The sequence below is a fragment of the Plectrocnemia conspersa genome, unplaced genomic scaffold, assembly GCF_051122295.1.
Source record: "Plectrocnemia conspersa isolate PC_06_02 unplaced genomic scaffold, ASM5112229v1 ptg000009l, whole genome shotgun sequence".
Classification (NCBI taxonomy): Eukaryota; Metazoa; Arthropoda; class Insecta; order Trichoptera; family Polycentropodidae; genus Plectrocnemia; species Plectrocnemia conspersa.
This window is the reverse complement of record NW_028277173.1, coordinates 29,608,906-29,632,406: the sequence shown is the minus strand read 5'-3', so window position 1 is coordinate 29,632,406 and position 23,501 is coordinate 29,608,906. Positions and strand designations below refer to the sequence as shown.

At 36.5% G+C, this 23,501-nt stretch overlaps 3 protein-coding genes across 9 annotated transcripts; 1 reads left to right on the top strand and 2 right to left on the bottom strand.

The window, feature by feature from the left end:
- Nucleotides 1–1,481: 1,481 nt before the first annotated feature.
- LOC148232595 (uncharacterized) lies at nucleotides 1,482–7,393 on the bottom strand. 6 transcript variants are annotated; one of them, XM_088193235.1, is made up of 10 exons: nucleotides 7,298–7,393; nucleotides 7,117–7,227; nucleotides 3,601–3,788; nucleotides 3,370–3,537; nucleotides 3,165–3,311; nucleotides 2,924–3,049; nucleotides 2,732–2,853; nucleotides 2,501–2,661; nucleotides 1,955–2,150; nucleotides 1,482–1,903 (listed from the first exon to the last, which is right to left on the bottom strand). In XM_088193235.1, the coding sequence occupies exons 1-10, from the start codon at nucleotides 7,349–7,351 to the stop codon at nucleotides 1,713–1,715; spliced, it is 1,464 nt and encodes a 487-aa protein (XP_088049361.1). In that variant the 5' UTR covers nucleotides 7,352–7,393; the 3' UTR covers nucleotides 1,482–1,712. The 6 variants fall into 6 exon arrangements, with proteins under 6 accessions (XP_088049361.1, XP_088049362.1, XP_088049363.1 ...); XM_088193236.1 differs by having other exon boundaries at nucleotides 1,482–1,885; XM_088193237.1 differs by having other exon boundaries at nucleotides 1,482–1,882.
- Nucleotides 7,394–8,682: 1,289 nt separating this feature from the next.
- On the top strand, nucleotides 8,683–14,244 carry Vps45 (vacuolar protein sorting 45). Its single transcript, XM_088193227.1, has 9 exons — nucleotides 8,683–8,891; nucleotides 9,059–9,257; nucleotides 9,336–9,485; nucleotides 9,545–9,804; nucleotides 9,866–10,000; nucleotides 10,056–10,196; nucleotides 10,265–10,402; nucleotides 13,487–13,741; nucleotides 13,804–14,244. Exons 1-9 carry the CDS (start codon nucleotides 8,799–8,801, stop codon nucleotides 14,152–14,154), a joined length of 1,722 nt encoding a protein of 573 aa, XP_088049353.1. The 5' UTR covers nucleotides 8,683–8,798; the 3' UTR covers nucleotides 14,155–14,244.
- A 625-nt stretch (nucleotides 14,245–14,869) lies between these two features.
- Atx2 (Ataxin 2) lies at nucleotides 14,870–23,484 on the bottom strand. 2 transcript variants are annotated; one of them, XM_088193225.1, is made up of 12 exons: nucleotides 23,334–23,484; nucleotides 22,939–23,273; nucleotides 22,624–22,870; nucleotides 22,297–22,555; nucleotides 21,981–22,222; nucleotides 19,152–19,341; nucleotides 18,523–18,873; nucleotides 18,287–18,453; nucleotides 17,967–18,226; nucleotides 17,715–17,851; nucleotides 17,314–17,601; nucleotides 14,870–17,247 (listed from the first exon to the last, which is right to left on the bottom strand). In XM_088193225.1, exons 1-12 carry the CDS (start codon nucleotides 23,366–23,368, stop codon nucleotides 17,182–17,184), a joined length of 2,577 nt encoding a protein of 858 aa, XP_088049351.1. In that variant the 5' UTR covers nucleotides 23,369–23,484; the 3' UTR covers nucleotides 14,870–17,181. The 2 variants fall into 2 exon arrangements, with proteins under 2 accessions (XP_088049351.1, XP_088049352.1); XM_088193226.1 differs by having other exon boundaries at nucleotides 17,967–18,211.
- Between the last annotated feature and the right edge of the window lie 17 nt (nucleotides 23,485–23,501).

Below are 23,501 nucleotides of genomic sequence, written 5' to 3'. Positions count from 1 at the left end.
TGTAGATTTTAGTTACGACAAATCACACTTCAGATTCAAGCCTTTTATCGATTAAATGGAAATTAGCGAGTAATATGAGCTTCGATGATATTATTTAATGATTTCGCTAATTCAATAACGAGGAAAATTAAGCTTTTGCCCTGTTTTTTTTTATTTCAAATTTAAGTATAAATAGTTAAATTAGTACCGCAAATTAATGTACTGTTAATTTTAAATTTGCGCTTTACTTTTTTTTTGTAAAATATATTACAATAAATATTTTTCAAAATAAAATAATTCTTTAATTATGTTTTTGCCATTTAATTCTAATTTTCATAAAATATGTAACAAGTTTTTCATGACTTTTTTACCCCCTCCCCCCCAAACTATATTACAAGATGTTATTGAGCCAGATTCCTGTTTGTTTCACACTGTCACAATTCCGCTGACCCTTCCCCCCTGTGCCATAATTTATAGAAACCGTCATAGCTATTAAAAAAATGAGATATAAAGGGGCACCATATTTAATATATACCAAGGGCACAACATCATTACTATGGCCTTGTTGTTTGGCGTGGGAGGTATCTGGTGGCAATTGGACACAGATTGAGCCGCTGCAGTAGTATTTTATTAAATCTTTATAGTTACATTTTTAATATATATGTGAGTGGATAGTGCGCGGGGCCCGCATCGGCGTGGGAGCCTGCTGAGTCGCCAAGAGAAAGTATCCTTCACGCCAATGCCAGCAAGTTTTGGCCATAATAAACCTAAATGAAAATATATATAAATAGGCCCTCTGCAGTTGTAACTAAAAATTATAAAAATTAAGTGTGAATTTTTTTGAAAATATTTGAAGTCAAAATAAATAAAATAAAAATTTACAGTGATTTTTTTTCTGTGTATATGCGTCATTTAATATCAGAGACGATAATATAAAGAATTGTACATATATTTTGACAGTGGCATTATCATTAAAAAGTGACAAGAAATGCATGTTACATTTTATTTGAGAGTTCCAACGCCATTGCCATCTACAATAACAAACGTGCAAATAACACATTGGTAAATCGCCCGTAAATAGCCACCTGTAAGTTATACGCTTTCACTAGAGGGTTGGTATAGGATGACAGTTTTCCGTTGGCTCTAAATATGCCCACTGTCCCATTCATTTAAAGGAAAGTATAAAGGATTCGACACTTCACCTCTTAACCGGCCATGACGCATAAAGTCGTCATAAAGTTATTTCATAGACAACAGGCGTGACGCAAAAAGTCAATGGGAGTGAAGAATTTTGTCATAACTTATATTTAAGGCGACTAGATTTTGAAAATATCAAAGGAGTACACTAAAAATAAAAAGGCCATAATGAAAATTTTTGTTTGAGTAGGATCATGAGTTGGATTTGAGTAGGAATATGACGGATGAATTTAAATTTGACAAAATTAGCTACCCGATTAAGAGGTCACACTACTCAAAAATATATTGCAATAAAACAACAAATCAATAATTTATGCTAGTTTCTATTTACAAGTTTAGATTACAAAGAAACGTTGTAATATATAAATAAATTCATTCGTGCACACGCATATATAATTTAAATGTTACATACAAATGTACGTACCATCCTCTCATACGGATACAAATGCAAGTTTAATCGTATTAATTCATCGAATAATAATACATGGCGCTAATATACACTTAATGTAAATATAGATATATCATAATGGACACATTTAGAAAGGTTTATTGTGACTGGAGAAGCCCAGGCCGACGCCTCGCATAGTGTGGGTCGTGACTCTAGCGACGTCGTACTGAGCCTGCATGACTTCGAACATCTCCTCTTGCTTCTTGACTATATCGCCGGTGGGTTCGCCTCCTTGGTTCTGATTGGTAACTGTGCTCGCTGCTAATATTTTACAAGCACCTTAACATATAATACATACATTTGATTTTGCATATAAATTATAATATTCACCTGGAGTTTTGATGCCCATCAGCCGCATGAACTTGTTAGCCACTTTACCGTCCGAGTCTTGGGCGAACTTTGTGCCCTGCCATTTATTCGATGCGGATCCCGGTTGTTGAGAAGAAGCGTTGCCGTTGTTCGGTTGGCTCTCTGAAATCGACGCTTCTTTGCTTTTGTTGCCCCAGAGTAACTTTCGTTTTTGAATCTAAAAAAGACATTTTCGCACTTATAATCATATCGTTATTTTTATTACTATAAATTATATTTAATGACAGTTTTACGAGTGAGACATAAAACCCTAAGAACTAGAGAACGTTGTTAGAAATAATGGTGTATGCACGCTTACTTTACCATTGGTTATGATGTCATTCAGAAGTCGGAAACAATTGTATTCTAAACAAATTAAAATAAATAATCTATAATTTGTTTATGTAGCAAACTTTTGTCGTAGTGTTATTATATTCGATTCTGAAAATTTCAGACAGTTCCTCTCCTTTACGTTCGATTCATCCATTTGACCCAAACTAAATTAAATAATGAAATTAAAATTAATACCTGGTTTGCATATTTGAGAGGATTCATCGCTGCAGGATTATAATATTTAGGTAGTTCAATCCCGGTATTGTTCTTCACTTTCTCAACTTGGTCGACGATGGTTTGTGATATTAGCATTTGAGCCGTAGCCATCGAACCGTCCGGAGTCTTAATCTGCAGACCTAAAATGTCAAACGTAATCGATACATATCTTATAAACTCAGCTGTAAAAATTACAATGTCAATATTTACCCATTTTATCCATTGCTTGTAATTTTTTGGATACTTTATAAGAAGGTTTGTATTCGGTATTAGATACAGGAGATTTACTTCTCGATCTTCTATAGCCGCGTCGTTCTCGTGATCCGGATCTTCTACAAAACAGACATACAATACATATATAATACAATAGTGAATCATATAATCTTCTGGGTTGATCATTACCGTTTTGAACTTTCCGAATATCTGTGCCTATATTTATCTCTGTCAGCCGTAGGGGAATTTCTTCTGTGACCGCCGTAACTTTTATCACGAGATTTCGACCTCTCCCGCTTTCTATCAATATGAGATCTAAAATTAAATAAAACATGTCACCTATAGTACGCGAACACATGCTATCGAAATCAAACAATATATATCCACAAAAATGATTTTTTATTTTAAGACCTATTCAATATATCAATACCTTCTATCGTCTCCAGAATGCTTCTTTTCGTATCTATCGTAAGAACTATGTTTATCTTTATCGCCGTCGTGCCGCCTCTCCTTCCTTTCTGCGTAGTCTCTGTCTTTTCTATCCTCTCTCACCTTTTTGTCATAGTCTCTATCGCTTCTACGATAAAAAGTTAAATATAATATTCCATCTGATTCATTTACTCTTTAAATATTACCTTTTCGTATTGTCGTACTCGCTATATTTTTTACCATCTTCGTTACAATCGGATTCTCTAAGCTTGTATTTTTCGACGAACGGTTCTCTAGATGTGGTCGGATAAGAGACATCGGACATTTGTCTCTCAAAATTATTCATACGTTTCGGTGAACATTCGGACGAATGCCTGAAATTAAAATCGTTTGAAACACAAAAAAAAGACTATACTTATTAATTTGAAGTCGTTTACCTTAAATTTCCATCGCCTCTAATATTACATTTATCGTTGTTGGAATTGTTGTCTTTGGATACAGAGCTCGTTCGTTCTTCCGAAGAAGAACCCCTTTGATTGTAGTCTCGCTCGCCGGACGATTGCGAATATCTTCTTTGCGAATCGAAAGTAGGAGATTCATAATCGGAGTTATTATTGTTCGATTCCTGTTATTTAAAATAAATAATAAAGATTTACACAAATTATAATATCGGAAAATGTTTTCAATTAATTAGAATGTAAAACATCAGTTATTAAATTAAATACAATGTCTAGATTATGTAGGGTTGCCATAGATAACGAGATAGGATACTGGACAGTAATGAATTGGTTGGACTGTTTTTGTATGTTAGATTTTCCTTTAAAAGTTGTTTTAACACTTCCTTGTTGGACTAATTTCTTGGTGCATAACTTTGCATCAAATATAATATTGTGAATATTTGCTATGTCATCGATATATGTATGTCGACTTATGATGGTCACCCCACATTTTCCTTTCACCTGCCTTTAAATCTAAGTCAGTAGATGAAGAAGATACTATATTTATATCAAGATTTGTCTACTATACGTGATAATTAAAAATGCGTACTTTTTATTACTTTCGATATTTGCTATATTGGGTATATAAAATTTTTAAAGCTGGGCCCTCGTATTTTGCAAGATTTTTCTAAGGCAGCTACGCCACCGCTGGATGCTTTCAAAAAAAAAAAAAAAACATTTTTTAAAGAAACTCAATATTTTATACATTATTATACAGTAGAACTGTAATATTTTTTCAACAAGGGGTACGGCAATAAATTAATCTATGAAATTGGTGGATGAGATTTTACACCCAGAACAATAGGTTCCATAATTAGTTCATAATAATTCGTCACTCATCCTTCTAAAATAGATAAAAAAATATTTTTTTGTAAAGCAATGTATTTTTAAAGGTTTCAATGCTGCGAGATTTTTAGCTGAGATGCATGATACAGCATATTTTTGAAAATATTCAGATTTATCTCGAAAAAAAAAACAACCCTAGATACATCTGTGCACCGACTTCTGGAAAGTTTCGTTGTTCAAAGAGATTTACTAATGATGAAACAAAAATCCTAATTCTATAGATTGGGAATAGATGTCACTGGGTATTACAAAAATAAAAACATCAATATTCCAATTAAAATTATTGACCGTCAAAACCAATTAACCAGGTTTAAAAATAAATTTTCGCCACTAGATACATATATTTTTATCAGTGAAAATATAATTTATTTTGCAGGTGCTAGAACAATTATATGATTTCAATTTTTTCATATAATATATTGTAGTAGACCCCCCAATAACACGGTAAATTGGGTGCGTGTAGACTAGAAAATACTCATAAAATTTTTGCAATACGTATGTACGAATCAGGCATGTGTGACGAGATATTCTCCCTTTGGCTCGCTCACACATAAGCAACTTGCACACAATTAGCACGTCCCCAATTACCCGTGTTATTGGGGGGTCTACTGTATATACATTTACATACTTATCATTATTTATTAATATGCGATGTGTAAATTTATTATTATTTTTTAAAAAAAAAGGTGATAACTTTCACTTGGCAATTGTATTAAACTTCCTACTCTGGCGGGGCTGTTTTGCAAATTTACAAAAAATTTGCATTGTCTTAGAAAAATAATCATAGCTCTTTTAAATCGGGTAAAATTAAGGGCTATTTCTTCATTATTCAGAGAAATTAAATAAATATATATTTAATGGTTCTCATGTTTCCAAATGTATGGGGCTTTAAAAAATTGAATTTGGCATATTCATAATTAAATTAATATAATTTGAATAATAGAACTAAATAATAAAGTGTGGAATGTTTGAATCGAAAAATAAGGGTCGAATTCACGAAAAAATATTTTACATGCAGACAACTAGAGAACGCAGTGCTAATGAGCACTGATCACAAAAGACAAGGAACTTTTCAAATAAATACAGCAAATATCCGAGAAACACCAAAATTTTGTAAGAAGGAAAGATGCATCATATTACTTGAAATGTTAACCAGTTGTTCAAATATAAAGACGAATATTTCACGAAATCTACCAAAGAATCCAACCATTTCATATTCCAAATTATTATATATTATTTTAACACTTGAAAAAGATTTTTAAAAACAAATCAATAAAATAAGTTATACTTACTTGTAAAAGAGAAAATTCGATTAAAATCCTACAAGGACAGCAAAAGGCACGATTATTATTTTACATACACATCGATTATATTTTTTTAATGATATGTCAAATGTAACTAATGATATCTGTTACCAGAAGCGCTCGTTATTTTTACTACAACATTCGTCATGTGCCAAAGACGCCCGGAGGTGGAGCCCGACGCGAATGTGTTAAATTATTATATTGTTTCAGAAATAGATACAAATGTTTTACTAGAAAATAGTAAATCTTCCGTTGCAATGCATTAGGACTGGGTGAACACAATCAACAATCATTAAATAGTGAGACACTAGAAATAAAGTATTTAATTTTTATAAACTATTATCACAGCTCACACTTTATTACATTATATTTCAAGTATTCATCAGGATACTATACTATATTATATTATTATATAATATAATTCCAATTCCCCAGAATTCGAACCCTGGTCTTTCAGGTATTAGTCATTGACTTATCTCGATACAAAAATGAAGAACATCTCAACTGAGCAATATTAGTAGTATTAAAATGTCAAGGTAGGAAGGAGCGGTGACCATCATAAATATTTACAAGAATTAGCCCATCAAGGAAGTCATAAAAGCTAATGCATTTTTTAATCTACGCACGTGCATCAAAGCAACAGCGTTTGAGCTGACTGGAAAAAAAATGCACTTAAATTTGGAATCTTTTGTTTGCAATTAACACTAAAAGCGCAAATGTTAGGCTGACAATAATGGAAAAAATGGCTTTATGCAAGCGCCATGAATAATGATGAAATGAAACAGGGAAAAGAAGACACTGACGCTCCTTTCTTTCTCCAACAACGTATAAGCCAGAATGACATTTCATCAAATTGTGAACCTATCGTCGCCTTATCAATTGTTGAAAATTGTCTAAAAGAAATATTAAAATGAATTATTTTTCAAAAATTATTGACATCCATCGATTTATTTATTTTGAACGCGGCTAAAGGCAGAAATGAAACGTACGAGATTCGTAGAGATGGTATGGCAACCCCGGTTATATGATTTGAACCCGTTAGATGTCGATTAAATGAGTTTTACTTATCGTGTGTTCGCTTCGGATTGATGTACTTACGTGTGTTCGGCAAACTAGTACGATAGAAAATAGACGGCCCAACCGGCGATCGGCAGATCGAAGTGGCAGTTTTATGCGTCACAACAATACGTGTTAATATCAAAGAACGCAAATCGAACAGAACAAAATTAATAAAATACACCGCTGAAATTACTTTTTTTTTGACGACAATTCGATTCGATTTGATTTGATTACATTTCATTCTCACCTCGCTCATGTCCATCGTCACGTGATCGTAGTTAGTGTCGTCGTCCTTCCTGACACCTCCCGTCTGACATCTGCCGCTTCTCTTTGACGTTGCGGCGACCGGATATGTCATCTGAATTTTAAAAAAATTTCATCGATTACACTAGCGCGGGCGCTCGCTTCGGAAGGAAAGGCAGACTCACCGCAGTCCGTGGCTGATCTTCATCGTCGCTGCCGTACGCCGACAGGGACTCCATACTCGCGAGCTCCGATCGGTCTCGACCAGTGTTGCCACTGCTACCGCGCACATGACAACACTCAAATTCATTACAAATAACATCTGTTTTTAAACTATTATAAATTATTTCTAAATATATGTATACAAAAAAAAAACATTTTATATAATTTTTTCATTTTTTACCATTTGCAGCGATCTTCATCGTTTACAAAAAAGTAAGTGAATCACATTTGGTTTTTACTAGCACCATATGCGGCAATTTTGCTTATTAACATACTTAAAGAGGTGGAAATATACCTTATCAGAAAAAATAATCAATATGTAATTTCTTCGCTGTCCATGGTCTCTGTTATAAAAATGTCCAGTTCGGCCACACTTTCACTTACAGCACCAATATTCTTGACTGAATGGGCGTCACGATGATGCACAGACTTACCACATCTCTAACGCCTAGTCTATTCCATTTTTTTTACTACGCTGCCATTTTTTCATTTAGTAGGATAATGAAATAGAGCTGTTGGCAGCACTGTAAATTAACTGTCTGATTTACAGTGCTGCGAATATTGTAAACTCAAATTGAATGAATGTTTTAGCGATAGTGTTTGATATTATTCCATTGTATATTTGTATATATGTATAAATGACGACAATTGAATGTAATAAGTAGCAAGTACTTAAATAATCAACATAGTATATACCTAATGTTATAAATATTTGATCTACCGGCGCGCTACGTCGATTATTGTTAAAATACCAATTACTGCATTGGATATAGCAGCGATTTAGTATAAAAGGGGGGCGCAATTGACCCAATTTACTCACTCCGCGGTGGTCAACAGACGAACAACACCCACTCGAAGATCAAGAATCTAAACCAGGGCTACTGAGCTGTCCCAACGCCAAGCCAGTGGAGCCACTCTACATCGACCAACGGAGGAATCCAATCCGGAGCGGAAGGCAAATCTTCGATTTGTTAACTATACACACGCGAACGACAACTTTTACTTCCGTTATTTCTCCAATAAACGAAAATAAACGCAAGACTCGCCTTTTTCATTATCTCTCATTATAACACTTATGACCATACGTCCCATTTTTAATAGGACGATCCAGTTTTCTATCCCTTTGTCCCCAAGCACAACTTCGGGACGCTGAAATGTCCCATTTTCATAAAAAACGCAGTCCATGTCTCGCTCACTCCGTGTTCTTGACGATTGATTGTTTTATTATCTAGTGCTAATTATGACTTTAAATTTGTCATTATTAGATGGTTTTAACAAGCAATGAAAAATCTCAAATGTTTTACAAAATTGATAAAAGTAAACGGATATTAATCGAATAGAGATTTTTATATTTAGCATTCTGGTAACACTGATACAAACGTCAAAAGCTATTGAGATGTCATTCATAGTTTAAAAGATTAAAAAGTAATATTTGTGTAATAGTTTTGCATCATAACAGCAACGATGAATTTGACGCAGGCGGTAAAAATGTATATAACAAAAATGGCAGACGAGAGCGGTCCAGGGATGAAGATACTTCTAATGGACAAGGAAACTGTGAGCGCCGCGATTTTTTCAAACTATGCGATATCAATTATGTATCTAGCAATTAACAATCGACGAATAGAAGTATTCGTGCCCGTCAATGTTTATCCTTCTGATTTTCATTAATTCAATATGGATTTTTGGTTCAATACGAATAGATGTTGTCGATTTTGTTACAGACGAGCATAGTCAGCATTGTGTGTGGACAATCTGAAATACTCCAAAAAGAAGTGTATCTATTCGAAAGGATCGACTCCGCAAATCAAGGCAAAGGCTTGAAACATTTAAAATGCATAGTCTTTCTGCGGCCTACGTCAGAAAACATCGCTTTACTCTCGCGTGAATTAAGATATCCAAAATATGGAATCTATTATGTCTGTATGTATATTTTCGTTTTTTAAGTGTTGTCTTTATTATGAGCTAATGTTATAAAATATATAAGTTATTATTGTGTAGATTTCAGTAATATCATATCTAAAGTTGACGTTAAAACACTGGCCGAATCCGATGAGCAAGAAGTCGTCAGAGAAATGCAAGAATTTTATGCCGACTATTTAGCTTTCGGCCCGCATTTGTTCTCTTTCAACATCAACTGTTGTCGAAAAGGTTTATTTATTGCTATATTATCATTTGATATATTGATTGATAACGTTTCTTAAATGCAGGATCTGCTCTATCGTATCTGTGGGATCAGCACCATCTTCAAAGATGCACTCAAGGCATAGTCGCATTGCTATTGTCGTTAAAAAAGCGTCCAATCATACGCTACCAGCAAAATTCAGATAATTGCAAACAGTTGGGCGATAGCATAAAGCAGATTTTATGTCGAGAATCAGCTTTGTTCGATTTCCAGCAGAGCGAAAGCTCAACTTTACTATTGATCTTGGATAGAAGAGACGATGCCATTACTCCACTGCTGAATCAAGTAATCGATCAATTGAATCAATATTATTATTTAACGTAATAAAAATGTATTCCTTCCGTAGTGGACTTATCAAGCTATGGTACACGAACTTCTTACCATTTATAACAACAGGGTAAACCTATCGGAAATTCCCGGAGTTCCGAAAGAGCTCAAAGAAGCAGTTTTGTCTTCAGAACAAGACGAATTCTATGCTAAGGTGCGTTGAATATTATATGTTGATATCATGATAATTATATTATGAATATTTTTAGAGTTTATATATGAATTTCGGCGAAATCGGTCAAACTATCAAGGATTTGATGGAAGAGTTTCAAAAGAAGGCAAAGAGTCATCAAAAATTAGAGAGTATATCCGACATGAAGAATTTTGTAGAAGCATATCCTCAGTTTAAGGTATTTTTATATTTAATATCTATCTTCAACGATGCAATTATGATTATGTAATACTGAAATGTTTTTAGAAAATGTCCGGTACTGTATCTAAACACGTCACAGTCGTCGGAGAGTTATCTTCGCTCGTCGGACGACATAATATGTTGGAAGTGTCCGAATTGGAGCAGGAGATTACGTGTCAGAGCGATCATAGGAAACATTTAGAGGTTAATTTTCTCTTACCTTTAAATCATTGGAAGTACAGCTAATCAATAAAGTATCCAGTGTATTTTGTTACTCGTTAAAATTATAATATATACACCCAATTCTTTTTTACACCGTAGCACGTTCCACCAAAAACCGTGTAAAAAAAGTGAAAGAATAAATAGAAAAATTAAAGATTGGTTCCCTAAATTTAAAAAACCGTGTTTTATGAAAAAAGAAAAATAGTGTAGTATAGAAAATCGTGTAAAAAATGTAATATTAAAAACCCAGTAAATAAATTCTATAAAATATTATTCATAGATATATATTTTAATTTAAAAAAAAGTACATATGACAATATGACAAATATGACTTCCATCGGTAGAAATATCTGACACGTCTTTGCCTCGTTTATGAGATTTTACTGAGATTTGAGTTTTTTTTATTATCGTTTAATATATTCACGAAAATTTTGTCTGGGCCCACGATATTTTTGCATAACGTAATTAATGAAATATTTGTAGCTCGTATTTACAATATGACAAAATAAAATCGTATTAGAACAAATAATTTGTGTAAAATGCTATATAGGATTCGTTCTTTTTAGTGAACCGTGTTATTTCAAAACCATGTAAAATGAGAGTTGGGTGTAATCGAATATAAAAAGTATAAATCTAAATTTATTAACATAAGCTGTATAAAATTATGAAACTTTAGAATAACGTTATTTTATTTTATGGAATCGAATGGTATGCTATTATTAACACATTGAACACCGCGACTTATTTGTGATAATAAGGACAAAAGTTATATATAATGGTAAAATTAGTAACCGTTAAACTGTGAATCATGTACCAATAAAATAAATTTGTGATCCACTGACCTACTTTAAACAGGTGGTGACCATATCGGGGACAGATATCTGCGACAAAACTTCGGAAAACCTTTAAGATAAGTTAGGGATTGACGAACGTGTGTAGGAAGGCCGATAGATGATGATGGAATATAAGTAATAAAAATTGAACTCTCAGTAAGAATAGCTAATATATTTTTAAAACAGTGTAATATCCAAGTGCAGACAAACTATGGAGCAATATGTGACGTTTGTCCGTACTTCTTCTGCTTATTTTCCTCTGAGAGATAAGTAAGCTTAGTTTATATTTTGGACTTGCCCTAATGAAAGTTCTAAAACTATAATTAGTTCAACCTTCATTATGTTAGGTTTGGTTTTGAACAGCAAATGTACGTTTCACAACTGTCAAATTGAGTTTCATAGATATTTTAAAGCAGCATATAATTTCACTAGCATCTATCAGTTAAATTATATTTTTGCGAGTCGAAATATATATCTACTGGCGAAATTGTATTTGGACTTCACTAGTGAAAATATAATTTTAATGAAAAATACACATTCACTGTAACATTTGTACATCGCATGTAAATAAATAATGATAAGTATGTAAATGTATATATTATGTACTACATATGGAAAAGTTGAAATCATATAACTTTATTAGTACATGCCAGATAAATTATATTTTTTTTGGTAAAAATATATATCTACCAGTGTAAATGTATTTCGATAGTTTCACTGAAATGACACATTTTAAAAAATATTTTCGGAATAGATTCGACTGGTATTTTAAATTTTCTTTGAAGGATAATTCGAGAATTTCTCGTTTAGAATCAGGGACATTATTTCAGCTTTTTCCAGAGGGGGGGGGGGGAAAGTTAGGCAGTCAGTGGTCGTTTTTTTAATATTTCGATTTCATTAAGATTCATAGTATTTCTTTAAATGACATTAATTTTTCTGGCCAAATTCAAGGACGGGGCAAATGTCCCCATTGAAAGTTCTAAGACTTTCATTAGGTCAAGTTGGATTTGAATAAATCGTGTAGGTTAGGTTTGGGTTTGAACAGCAAATGTCAAATTAAGTTTCATGGATATTTTAAAGCAGCATTTAATTTCACTATCGCCTATTAGTTAAATTGTGTTTTCGCTAGTAGAAATATATATCCACTGGTGAAAATGTATTGGTTTATTTTTTTATAACGCTAACAATTTTTTCTTCTTCTTTCAAATGATAAATAACATCTCTTTAAACTACTTTATTGTATAAGGAACACTCCTTGCTACTTTCTGTTAATTTTTGGCTAAGCCAGTGAACAGTAGAATTGTAATATTTTTATGAAATGTCTGCCGAAAAAGTCAATATATAACTGCAACTGTGGGAACAAATTTTTGAATGTTATTATGCACCCACCATACTCTCCAGAACTCGCTATTTCTGATTATCATTTGTTCAAGGCATTAAAAAATTGTTTAGATAAAGGCCCTAATTTATTTTTTGCATCAGTCACATTTTAGTTGCATACAAATCGAAGAGATTCATAACTACCAATAAATATTATGTAAATGTTAAAATTAATAAAGAAATCTGAAAAAATAATTCACTTTGTGTGAAAAAAATGTTAAAATTTTGCACCCACCCAATATTTGAACTTCACTAGTGAAAATATAACTACTGAAAAATACACATTCACTGTAACATTTGTATATCGCATGTAAATAAATACTGATAAGTATGTAAATGTATATATTACCGTGTGTGGAAAAGTTGAAATCATATATTTTTACTAGCACCTGCCAGGTAAATTATATTTTCACTGGTAAAAATATATATCTACCGGTGAAAATGTGTTTGAGACTGTTTTTTAGATTTTCTTTGAAGGATAACCTGGGAATTTTCAGTTTAGAATCGAGTGTCATTTCAGCTTTTTCCAGGGAGGTGAGTGGGTCAGTAGTCGTTTTTTTAATATTCCTATTTCATTAAGATTCATAGTATTTTATTAAATGACCATCCATTTTCCTGGCCAAATGTCTCACCTGCCCCTCCAAATGACATTCTTGGTTAACATGTTATTTTTTGTAAGAAATTAAATAATGAAATAGACAAATTTGTGTACACGGTATTCAATGTGGTAAAGCCAACCTCAGATGCTTTCTCGTCAACTATTATAATTATCAATAATTTCCTATTATTGATTCTATATCTGAATCACTATTGATTATATCTGACTTTTGCTTTTATAACAATGACTTTTCAGCAATTAAGACGAATTATCACAAAAGATAGCATTCGACCTTTAGATGCAGCTAAATTAGTCATGCTTTATACTCTCAAATACGAAAAGCACACAAACAACGATATAGGCGGTCTCATCGAACTGTTGAAGAAACAAAACATTCCAGATAATCTGATTAAAGGCGTCGTTGAAGTTATGGAGTATGGAGGCGCCGATTCTAGACAATCGGATCTATTCGGTCTCGACGCCGTTAAGATTACGAAGCGATTTTTTAAGGTGAATACTAACTAACGAGAAGATTATTTTAATCCTTATCATACATGTATGCTCAATTTTAGGGTTTGAGCGGCGTGGAGAACATTTACACGCAGCACGTCCCTCTTATGCAAGAAACTTTGGAGTGCATCATTAAAGGAAAGCTAAGGGAATCTGCCTATCCGTGCATCGGAAACGACAACGGGATGCCCAATAGGCGTTACGCCAATATTGTCGTGTTTATGGTCGGCGGCGTGACGTACGAGGAAGCTCTGTGCGTTCATAATATAAACCAATCGAACGTAGGAGTCAGAGTTGTTCTAGGCGGAACGACGATACACAATTCGCAAAGCTTCTTGGAAGAAGTTCGGACTTCGACGCACGGGATGCTCAGAAGACATAAGAAATATATTAAAAATTTAAGATTAGATTAACTCACTTTATGCGTATTGAGCTTCCCGTTCAGCTATTGTAATTTGTTAAGATGTAATAAACTATAGTTATAATCATGCTTTTTAACTCAATTAGGTTGTCTCATTATTTGTTATATTTTTTAAACCTTTAATCATCGATTTAGATATTGCGACTAATGAAACTAAAATATATTCCACCTTCCTAGTAGTTTTGGGAGTCTGTGTTGACCTCACAATCTCTGCTTAGTTTGATTTTATTTATAATTCGCTCTAAGATTTGAGCTCTTTCTGCACCATCCTCTTTTGAATTGGGTTACGTTCCAAATCATCGGCGTGTTGACATGTCAGTGCATTCTTTAATTCCACATTTCCAGATCATAGGTCGATTCTTCTTTGATTCACGACTTATCCTTACGTGAATACTTTCTATTGAAAAATCCATATTTCACAATGTAGAAATTAAAATATCGCAACCATTTCGCAAATTAACTAATCAAAAATTGATATCATTTAAAGTGAAAGTAAATATTCATAGAAGACGAACAATAGAGACAATCTAATGAGATATGCTTATTATTATATAATAAATATTTATTTATTCTAATTAACAATAATCGTTATTCCATTGATGATTCACGCTATTCGCATTGTTAACGTAATAAAGGATACCAAAGATGTGACGGACGTGAGGTAAAGGACAATCTGTACATACATATAATATAAAATAAAACGAGAGTTTTGTGTTTATGAAACACGTTTTCTTTATTGAGTTTATATAAAAAAGTTGCCGAGATGTTGAGGCTTTTTACACCTTCGTACAAAGGCTTGAACAATATATATATAATTTCCGCTTGACATTTGAATCGCTTCCGGTTAAATTCATACTCGCATTCTCCGCGCATCGACTACTACCGCTCTCCGAGCGCAAATGTCAACGATCTTTCAAATTTATAACTCGACTGTCGGTTTCTAAAGGCGACGGTTTCGCCGCGCACGCGTAACACTCCGATCCGACATAGAAACCTGTCACGGATAGATCTGAGCTTAATTACACAATAAATATCTCAGCAGTGCTTTCGTGTGACAGAATACACACGTCTCGGTCGTTTTAATAACAAAAATAAATATCCCGTCAGCCGGAACGAACAGTTGACAACCGACGGCTGACGGCGGACACTCGTTTTGATTTTTATACACAATAATCAACTACGGAGTTGCGCGTGCGTCGCGACGCACGCGCGCTCGAAAGCGCCCCGTCGGCGCTTTCCGTGATATCATTGTCGCAAAATATGCAGTCTTTATTAAGCCCCCGATCGAGCGCGCTGATGTTCGTCGCGCCGTCGGGGGCGCGCTCTCAATTCGCATCTTCGATACGCGCAAAGGAAAAACAAACGGCGAGATTGACTTTGACGTAAAACGGAATACGTCACGTGCGACCGCAGAGCGCGCGTATCGAAGACCGAGATGACAAATTTTATTTATACTAACAGATATAAACGCACAAGCGTTCATTGTATACATATTTATAAATATATATAATTCATTGTGCAATCGAACTGAAATATCGTCGAATGATTAACTGCACCATAAAATAGTTCATACCCGGATTCGGGAGTGAATGCCGGCTAAATTTCATAAAAAAAGTCAAATCGCATCAAGCAGGTAGTCTCGATCTCGTTAATTCAATATTGATAATAAACGTGGTAATTTAAATAATCTACGACGGACATTACGTCGTATAAAATTAATATAGATGTAGCGTTGCTCTCGACTCATACTCGACTACCTAATCGATGAGATTTTACTGTACAAACTTTGGCCGACCGCTCGAATCCGATCAGATCGGTTATTGATTAAACTTTTTACATAGAAATATTGCTTTTACGATGAATTTAAAAATATATATAAAACAACAACGTTCACTTTGCGACAATTTGAATTACGCATCTGTACGCGTTCGATTAGATTGTTTGAAAAGTGACGCGTGAAGGAATCCAATCGACTGAACGCTAGGCGCTCCCGCAAAATTAAATATTTATCTAATCTAACTCCTAGAGAATAGAATTTACAAAAGAAATTATACACGCAACCGCTTAGAAACAAATCGAAACGTCGATCCTTCTCGGACGAGGGGAGCACGCGTCGGTCTTGAATTTGATATTTTTTTTTTGGAATGAATCTTGCGACCTTACCTCGATAGTTTTGCGATAAGAAATTTATATGAAAGAACTAAAATTAAATTATCAATAACAGAGTTGATGATAAAAAAAATATTTTATATACCGTTACATCGTCACCTCGGGCAAAGTTCAATTTTTACTAGTATAGATTGGAATAATCCTAAAATAAAGTAGATAAGATCGTACATACACTATACAGAAATAATATACACAATAAAAATGCTTTACATAAAAGTATAACTGGAGATTTACTGTACATATGAACTTGTAAATGCTTTAAAAAATGAGTCAAGTACATGATAAATATATTTTGAAATTGTTCAATCTGATAAACTATAAAGAAAAACATCTAAAAAGCAATATTTCCTCTATACATTTTTCTTTTTTTTTTGAACTAAACATTTTTTATTTAAGATTTTTATTAACGCACAGCGACAGAATTGCGTTCGTTTCCGTCATTGACTCACAGGTCTATGAAATAATACACGTGAAACGTTCGTTTCAATAATTTTTAATTATTGAGCAAATTAAAAGTATATATATATATATATGTATATCAAATTGTATTTTTGAAAAAAAATTGATCGGTAACACTTGGAAACGTTTTAGCCCGCAATATACACACAAGAAGCGGCTCGTTAAAATCGGAAAGACTCAGTCGCGACGTTACTTTCGCGCAAACAAAAGTTAAACTAAAAACGTTTCGGCGATCGATAAAAATATATATATATATAATTTATATGATACATTATTGCCAATTTTCCATTATGGCTAACTGAGCGACGATCATCTTTATTTTATCCGGGAAGCACTTCAGCAATATAAAATAGGAAAGCGAACTAAAGAGATTTCACTACGAACTCGTCCTCTAGGGATGCTGTCCGCCGTGCTGGGGGGCCCCTTGCCCTCCGCCCTGCGGGGGTGGAATTAATACCTGCGAACCAATGCAACTTTAGACGGCCACTTTTACGGAACTTTACGAAAATCTGACGATCCTCACTTGAATGGGGTGCTGCTGTTGCTGCTGGGACTGCGGGGGCGGCTGCTGTTGCAGATAGATGTGCTGGGGCTGCGGCATGTATATGTGGAAGGGAGTTTGATACGACTGCGGAGGGGGAGGCGGGGGCACCGGGCCGATAGCGGGGCTCGGCGGAGGGTGATAGCCCTGACCGGGCGACGGCGTCGAAGGCGGCTGCGGGGGCGCTAGATACTGCACCGGACCGCCGCCGGCGGCTCCCTCGTGTTGGTGGAACACGCGAACCTGCGAACCAGGCCAGTATGTAGCCGCCTGCTCGCAAACAATTAAAACATAGAGTAACGAGACAGGACAAAATCTCACTTTTGAGATAAAAATGCACAAAAATATATATCTAAAAGCTAAGATGACGAAACAATACCGACCATGTGAGGGTACGACGGAGGCGGCTGATGAGGATGTCCAGAGTGCGTCGCGGAATAGACGAACGGAGTCAGCGGCGCGGGCTGCAATAGAGGCTGTCCCGTCGCGTTAGCTACTTGCATCTGCGATCCCATCGGAACTGTGACGAAAAAGATTTGTAAAAATCGATCGTTGGGTTTATAAGAATCGAGCGAATTGGCAAATATTTTCATTACAATTTAACTTTAGATACATAAACGTAGATGACTCGTTACCTTTTCTGAATCTATGGTGTGGCTGCTGCGGAGGATGATACGCCGACGCCGAAGGCGCATGATGGGGATGAACGACGGTCGCATAGCCGGGAGCGCCTCCAGCGCCCATCACCACCGTCGCTCCTCCGCCTAAATGATGAGGATGAGTCGCGTGATGCATCCCATGGTGGCCGACGCCGCCCCCGATGAACTGAGGAGGACCCAGAGGACCGCCTGCGCCCACCGGAGTGCCCGGCGTGTGAGGTCTGTGAAAATTGTAACTTTAGATACATTCCTTTACTCGTTCTCGCTGCGAATCTAATCGACAGGACGCATCTCACCTGGAAGGAGTGGGAGTGCTCGGACTGCGGGGAATGAAAGGTTTCGCCGAAGGGTTGAACTCTTTCGCGTTCGGATTCAATTTGGATTTAGGCGGTACTTTCTCTAAGGCCATGTTCGCTTCCGACGACTGGCCGACGGACTGCTGCGCCGATAGCGAGGCTTCGTTCTGCATTTGAAGAAAAACATTGAGAAAAATTCGGAAAGTTTAACACGAAACTAGGATTCGGAAGGCAACCTTGTGATCTTGAGGACTGTGCTGTTTGGGAGGATGCTGATCTGGCGATCCTCGACCCTTCTGCTCGTTTTTGTGTTGTCCGTCCCTGTCTTGATGTCCGCTCGGAGGTTTGGAAGCGTTCAGCGCTCCGTCCGTCATCGATCCCGGCATGCCGCCCGGCATCTCCGGCGTTAACTTAAAATCGCTACTAAACTTGCGAAGGTCCTGAACCTCCTCCTGGCGCCTGGGATCGCGGTGTCGCTGCGGAACGGGCGCGGTCGCCTGAAGGGGAACGGGCGGCGGCGGTACTCCTAGAGGCACGATCATCGCGGGACCGAGATGAGGCGACTCGGACATCGGATGAACCATGAGCTTTAATCGAAGACAATCGAGTTAATTTTTTTTGTGCTATTATTTTTATTATTATCATAATTAACTTTATACAAATGATTTTTACGTGCAGATAGAGAAAAAAGCGATCTTGAGTTATTTTTATGAACTGACTTAAATATATTTTTGAGACGTATAAGCGTTGCATTTTCGTTTTTAAAAAATAGTTATTTTAGTTCTAATCGCTCTCCTGTAAAATTTGACTGTCAATTTATAAAATAAATAAATCGCAAGCGTAATACTGCAGATCGAAACGTCACCTGAGGGTCTTGGTGCACCGCCTGCGGTGGAATATTCGGGGGGCTAGCCGTCGCGAAAGGCGGCGGATTGTGATGAGGAGCCATAGTCATGTGACGAGGCGTCCTCTGCTGCAGAGGGGCCGGAGGCGCTTTCTTGACTCCGTCGGAGCCGTTGACTTTACCGACACCCGGAGGAACATTGTTCGGAACGCTGAAAACACAAATAGTGATGCATTTTTAAAATTTGATTTTAAGACATCCGATGAAATTTTTTGACATACATCTTTAACCACCTCATGTCTAAAATATTTTTCAAGAGTTGTCCAAAAAATATATTACTTTCGTTTCCTTTTTTTGTAAATAATAAATATACAACAGCAAAATGATAAACTATTTTTTAGAAAATTTACTCAGGACAATGAGGACAATTTTTTGTTTGTGCATTATTACTGTCGGACAAATTAGGTGCAAGCGAGCAAGCATTGGTCGGAGTAGTGAACACCCCATGAAAATCTCTATATGACAAATCCTTTACTGAAGAAAAAAACCTAAGATTTACCTTACTCGGATCTGTCCTTAAGCGGTTAAGTCGCAGGATGACTCAATGATCAGTTATTTAACAGACAGACAAAAGGCATTTCGATAGTGAAAGTTTTGTTTATGTTGATTATAAAGGTGAGTCACAGTTTTGAGGTTATTTCGTATCGATCGTCATATTAATACGTCCGGATTGTAATATACAGTATTGAGAGAAAGAAAATTTATAAAATATTTGATGGGGTCGTTTTATTCATTTTTAACCAAGTTACTGAAATGCTTTTAGTACTAACTTAAACTAAAACAAAAGGAATCGGTTTGTGTCTACCTGTAAAAATGTGTTTCCTCATATAATTTAAAACAACCTTTCAGATAATATAAAATTCAGTAACATTGTGGAAATATTCGTTTCGAACACACTTCAAACGCTTCGGAGAAAAATTATAATATAATATACTCTAACATTGCAACTAATCTTGACATTCCTCATTATTGCATGGATTGGTAAAAAACAGATATATTTCACTCAGTTTAGTCGGAATGGATAGTTACTGGCGAAACCAGAAAACAATTTAAGGATGTTTATAAAAGTAAAATGACACAAAATGTAAATTGAAATAAAATGGTATGCATCGAAGTGTTACAGATAGATAAGCTTTCACTATCCTTTCCAATATTTTGCAATGTTCAAATTAAAACGAAATTTCTATAATGCAATAACAACTTTCATCGTGTTTCATACACACTACTCCTTACACATTCGAAATGAGATTATTTAATTAATAATGTGGGGTATTTTCACTGCACGCTGTACTGATTTTTTAATTTAATTTACAGTGACATTATAAGATTAGATACAACTGAAACACAACATATATATTTATTTTATTTGTTTGCAGAATTCGTATATCTCATAATTTATATTTCAGGATTATGAAAGTGGAAAATTTGTCGTTACCACTTTATATTCCAATGACTCAAATATGAGTCATTGTGAATACATGGTTGATAGCCGCATATGAGTCATTCAATATTGAAAAGATGGATATGGAGAATTAAACATATATGCTAATATTATCAACATTTAATTAGCCTTAATTATAACCTTATGATAGACTTTTATTTAATATTGTTTCCTGATCGTAAACTGTCAAATGACTAAAAGGCATGTCTATGTTTTTAAATTTTTATGACATTTAACCCTTCAAGTAGCAAGTTAATTTATACATATTTGGTAATACGTTAGTATACACCGGGAGTGAGATAATTTTAAGTAATTTTCTATAATTAATTCTATATATAAAAAATCAGTGATTCTCGTCATTTTATTGCTTTGATTTATTCATTTTACCACTTCTATTAATTTATTTTCATATTTTTTACATATTATTTCACTATTGTGGATTTTTTTATAACAATTCAGAGGCTCTTGATATTTTTTGTTATGCTCAATTATTTATTGCTATTATTTTCTATAGAAATCATTTACATTTAAAAAAATATTATATAAATATAATAAGTTTTATTTATTATTTCTTCAGTTATATATGTAAATATATAACTACCTGGGGTATTGACTACCGTACATGTACAGCGATACCGCTCAGAAAGTTAAAGAATTCTAAAGCTTGAAAACATCTCCCTCATAAATAAATATTTGTATTTATTGAATTGAAATAATTGGCTAAAAATGTGATATTTTTATACAGAATTTCAGCGAGCTCAAAGCATAACGATATATCCGTTGCTTTTGTTGAGTATAACCAATTAGTATTTGGATCTTGATCTTTCCATATTGATAATACTATTTTGTGTGATTTGATTCGATTGCAGGTGATTTCCAATAAGTTAATCTCTAATTTATACCATGCTCTTTATTCGTGTCTGATAAACTTCAATTGTCCATTACAACAATTTGCTTATCTAATGTAATAGTGCTTATACATTCTTTACTCTACTTTAATTTATTTTTTACAAAATGACACGCTCCAATCTGATACGAGAAAGTGTGAAATTTTAGTTAGTATTCTTCTATAAATCACTTTACAACTTTCAAGACAGTGCGATCTTTATAATCGATTGAAGATTTTGAGACTTTCAATATCATCTTCTATTATCTCACTTTGTTAAATATTTATTTATTGATTGCCTTTATCGCAATTATTACTCACCTTTGATGATCAAATTTAGATATGTAAAGTGTTGACACTCCCTGATCTTATTTATATGATAATAACTACAGCTAGATCGAGAATTGCGATCGAGAATTTTTTTGGCAAGTAATACTAATCGAGTTAAAAAAAATAGGCTTACTTATGAGATATAAAGTTGGCAGGCCCGTGAAAACCGGACGCGTGAGGCGGAGGCTGAGCGGCCGAAGGGAGACCTGCGCCGGCCGCGGCGTAGCTCTTCGCCTGAGGAGGGTTCGCCGCGTGAGCGGCTTGATGAGGGGGTCCGTGGTGCGGCAGCGTCGGGTACTGGGAGCCCGGGTGGGAGGCTCCGGGCGGCGGCCCCTTGGGCTGGGCCGGACTCTGCTGCGGCCCTTGCGGGGACGACTGAACAACGTACGGAACGGATCAGAAGAGGTTCAAAATCGCATTACAGACTGACGCGAAAGTAGAGTAAAAACCTGAGCGTTCTTCCTTCGGTTGGGGTGCACGTATTTGTCGCCGGCGGGGCCGGTCGAGTTCCCGTTGGCCGGGATCGCGTTCTGCGGAGGAGTAGACGGCGGCGGCGGAGAGGGGCGCGCGTGCCTAGACGGAGCCGGCGGCCGGTGGACCGCCGCGAACCTCTCTTCTTCGTCTCCGTTCTCTAGCTCCATCCTCTTCTTGTACTGCGGATGGCTCTCGATCTCGTCGGCTATCTCCCGGGCCTTCGCCTCGGCGTCCCTGTAACGCATTAGAGATTAGCACCTGTGTGCGAGAGAGAGAAAGTGCGAGTCGAGAGCGACGGTTACCTGAATTCGGGAGTATCCTTCTTCTGCAGCTGCATCGTGTAACCCGACAGGTTGTGGTCGAACGTGCTCTGGACGCCGTAGTCCTGCTCGTTCTTCCTGAACATGTCGTTAGCGTCCCACCCGTTGGAGCGATTGTCCAGCTGGTCGAGCTGGTCCAGCGAGTCGCCCAGCGCGTCTCCGTTCGAGAACTCCTCGCCGTCCCACGGCTGCAGGCTCCTCTCCTCCCCGAGTTGCGTCGCGCCGCGGCCTGCGAACGAGCGGCGAGTGAGACAAAGCGAGAGGGTGTAACAAAGTAACGGGGAACGGAGCACTCACCGTTATACTTGGAGATAGCGGCGTCCGTCTGGAACGAGTCCCTGGTGGCGTACTCCAGGTCCGAGTCCTTGGCCTTGATGGACACGACGTCCTCCGGCTTGAAGATCATCTTCTCGACGACGGTGTTGACGGCGACGCTGCCGTCCCGGTTGACCCTATGGGCGAGCTCGAGCACCACCTCGAAGTTGGAGGAGAAGGTTCTGAACACGCCTTCCCAGACGCTGTCGGACGGCGTGTGCACCTGCACCGTGTCCCCTACGTGACAGGCTATGGCGTGCATGAAGTGCGCGTTCTTATACACGCCCTCGGCCGTCACCGCTCGGGCTCTCGGAGGCCTGCAAGAGAAGCGCGCGTCAGCGTCGGCGTCGGAGGGGAGGAGGCGAGGGGGTACGCACCTGCCGACGATGGGCCGATTCTTGCGCTTGTTCATGTCGGACACGGCGGCTAGGGGCCCGGCTGGGGGCCGCCGCGTAGGGACCGGAATCTTGCCGGCCGAGCTCCCGGGCCCGCCGCGACACGCACCGACACCACAAGATGGCGACGCCTTTGGCCGCAATCTGCCG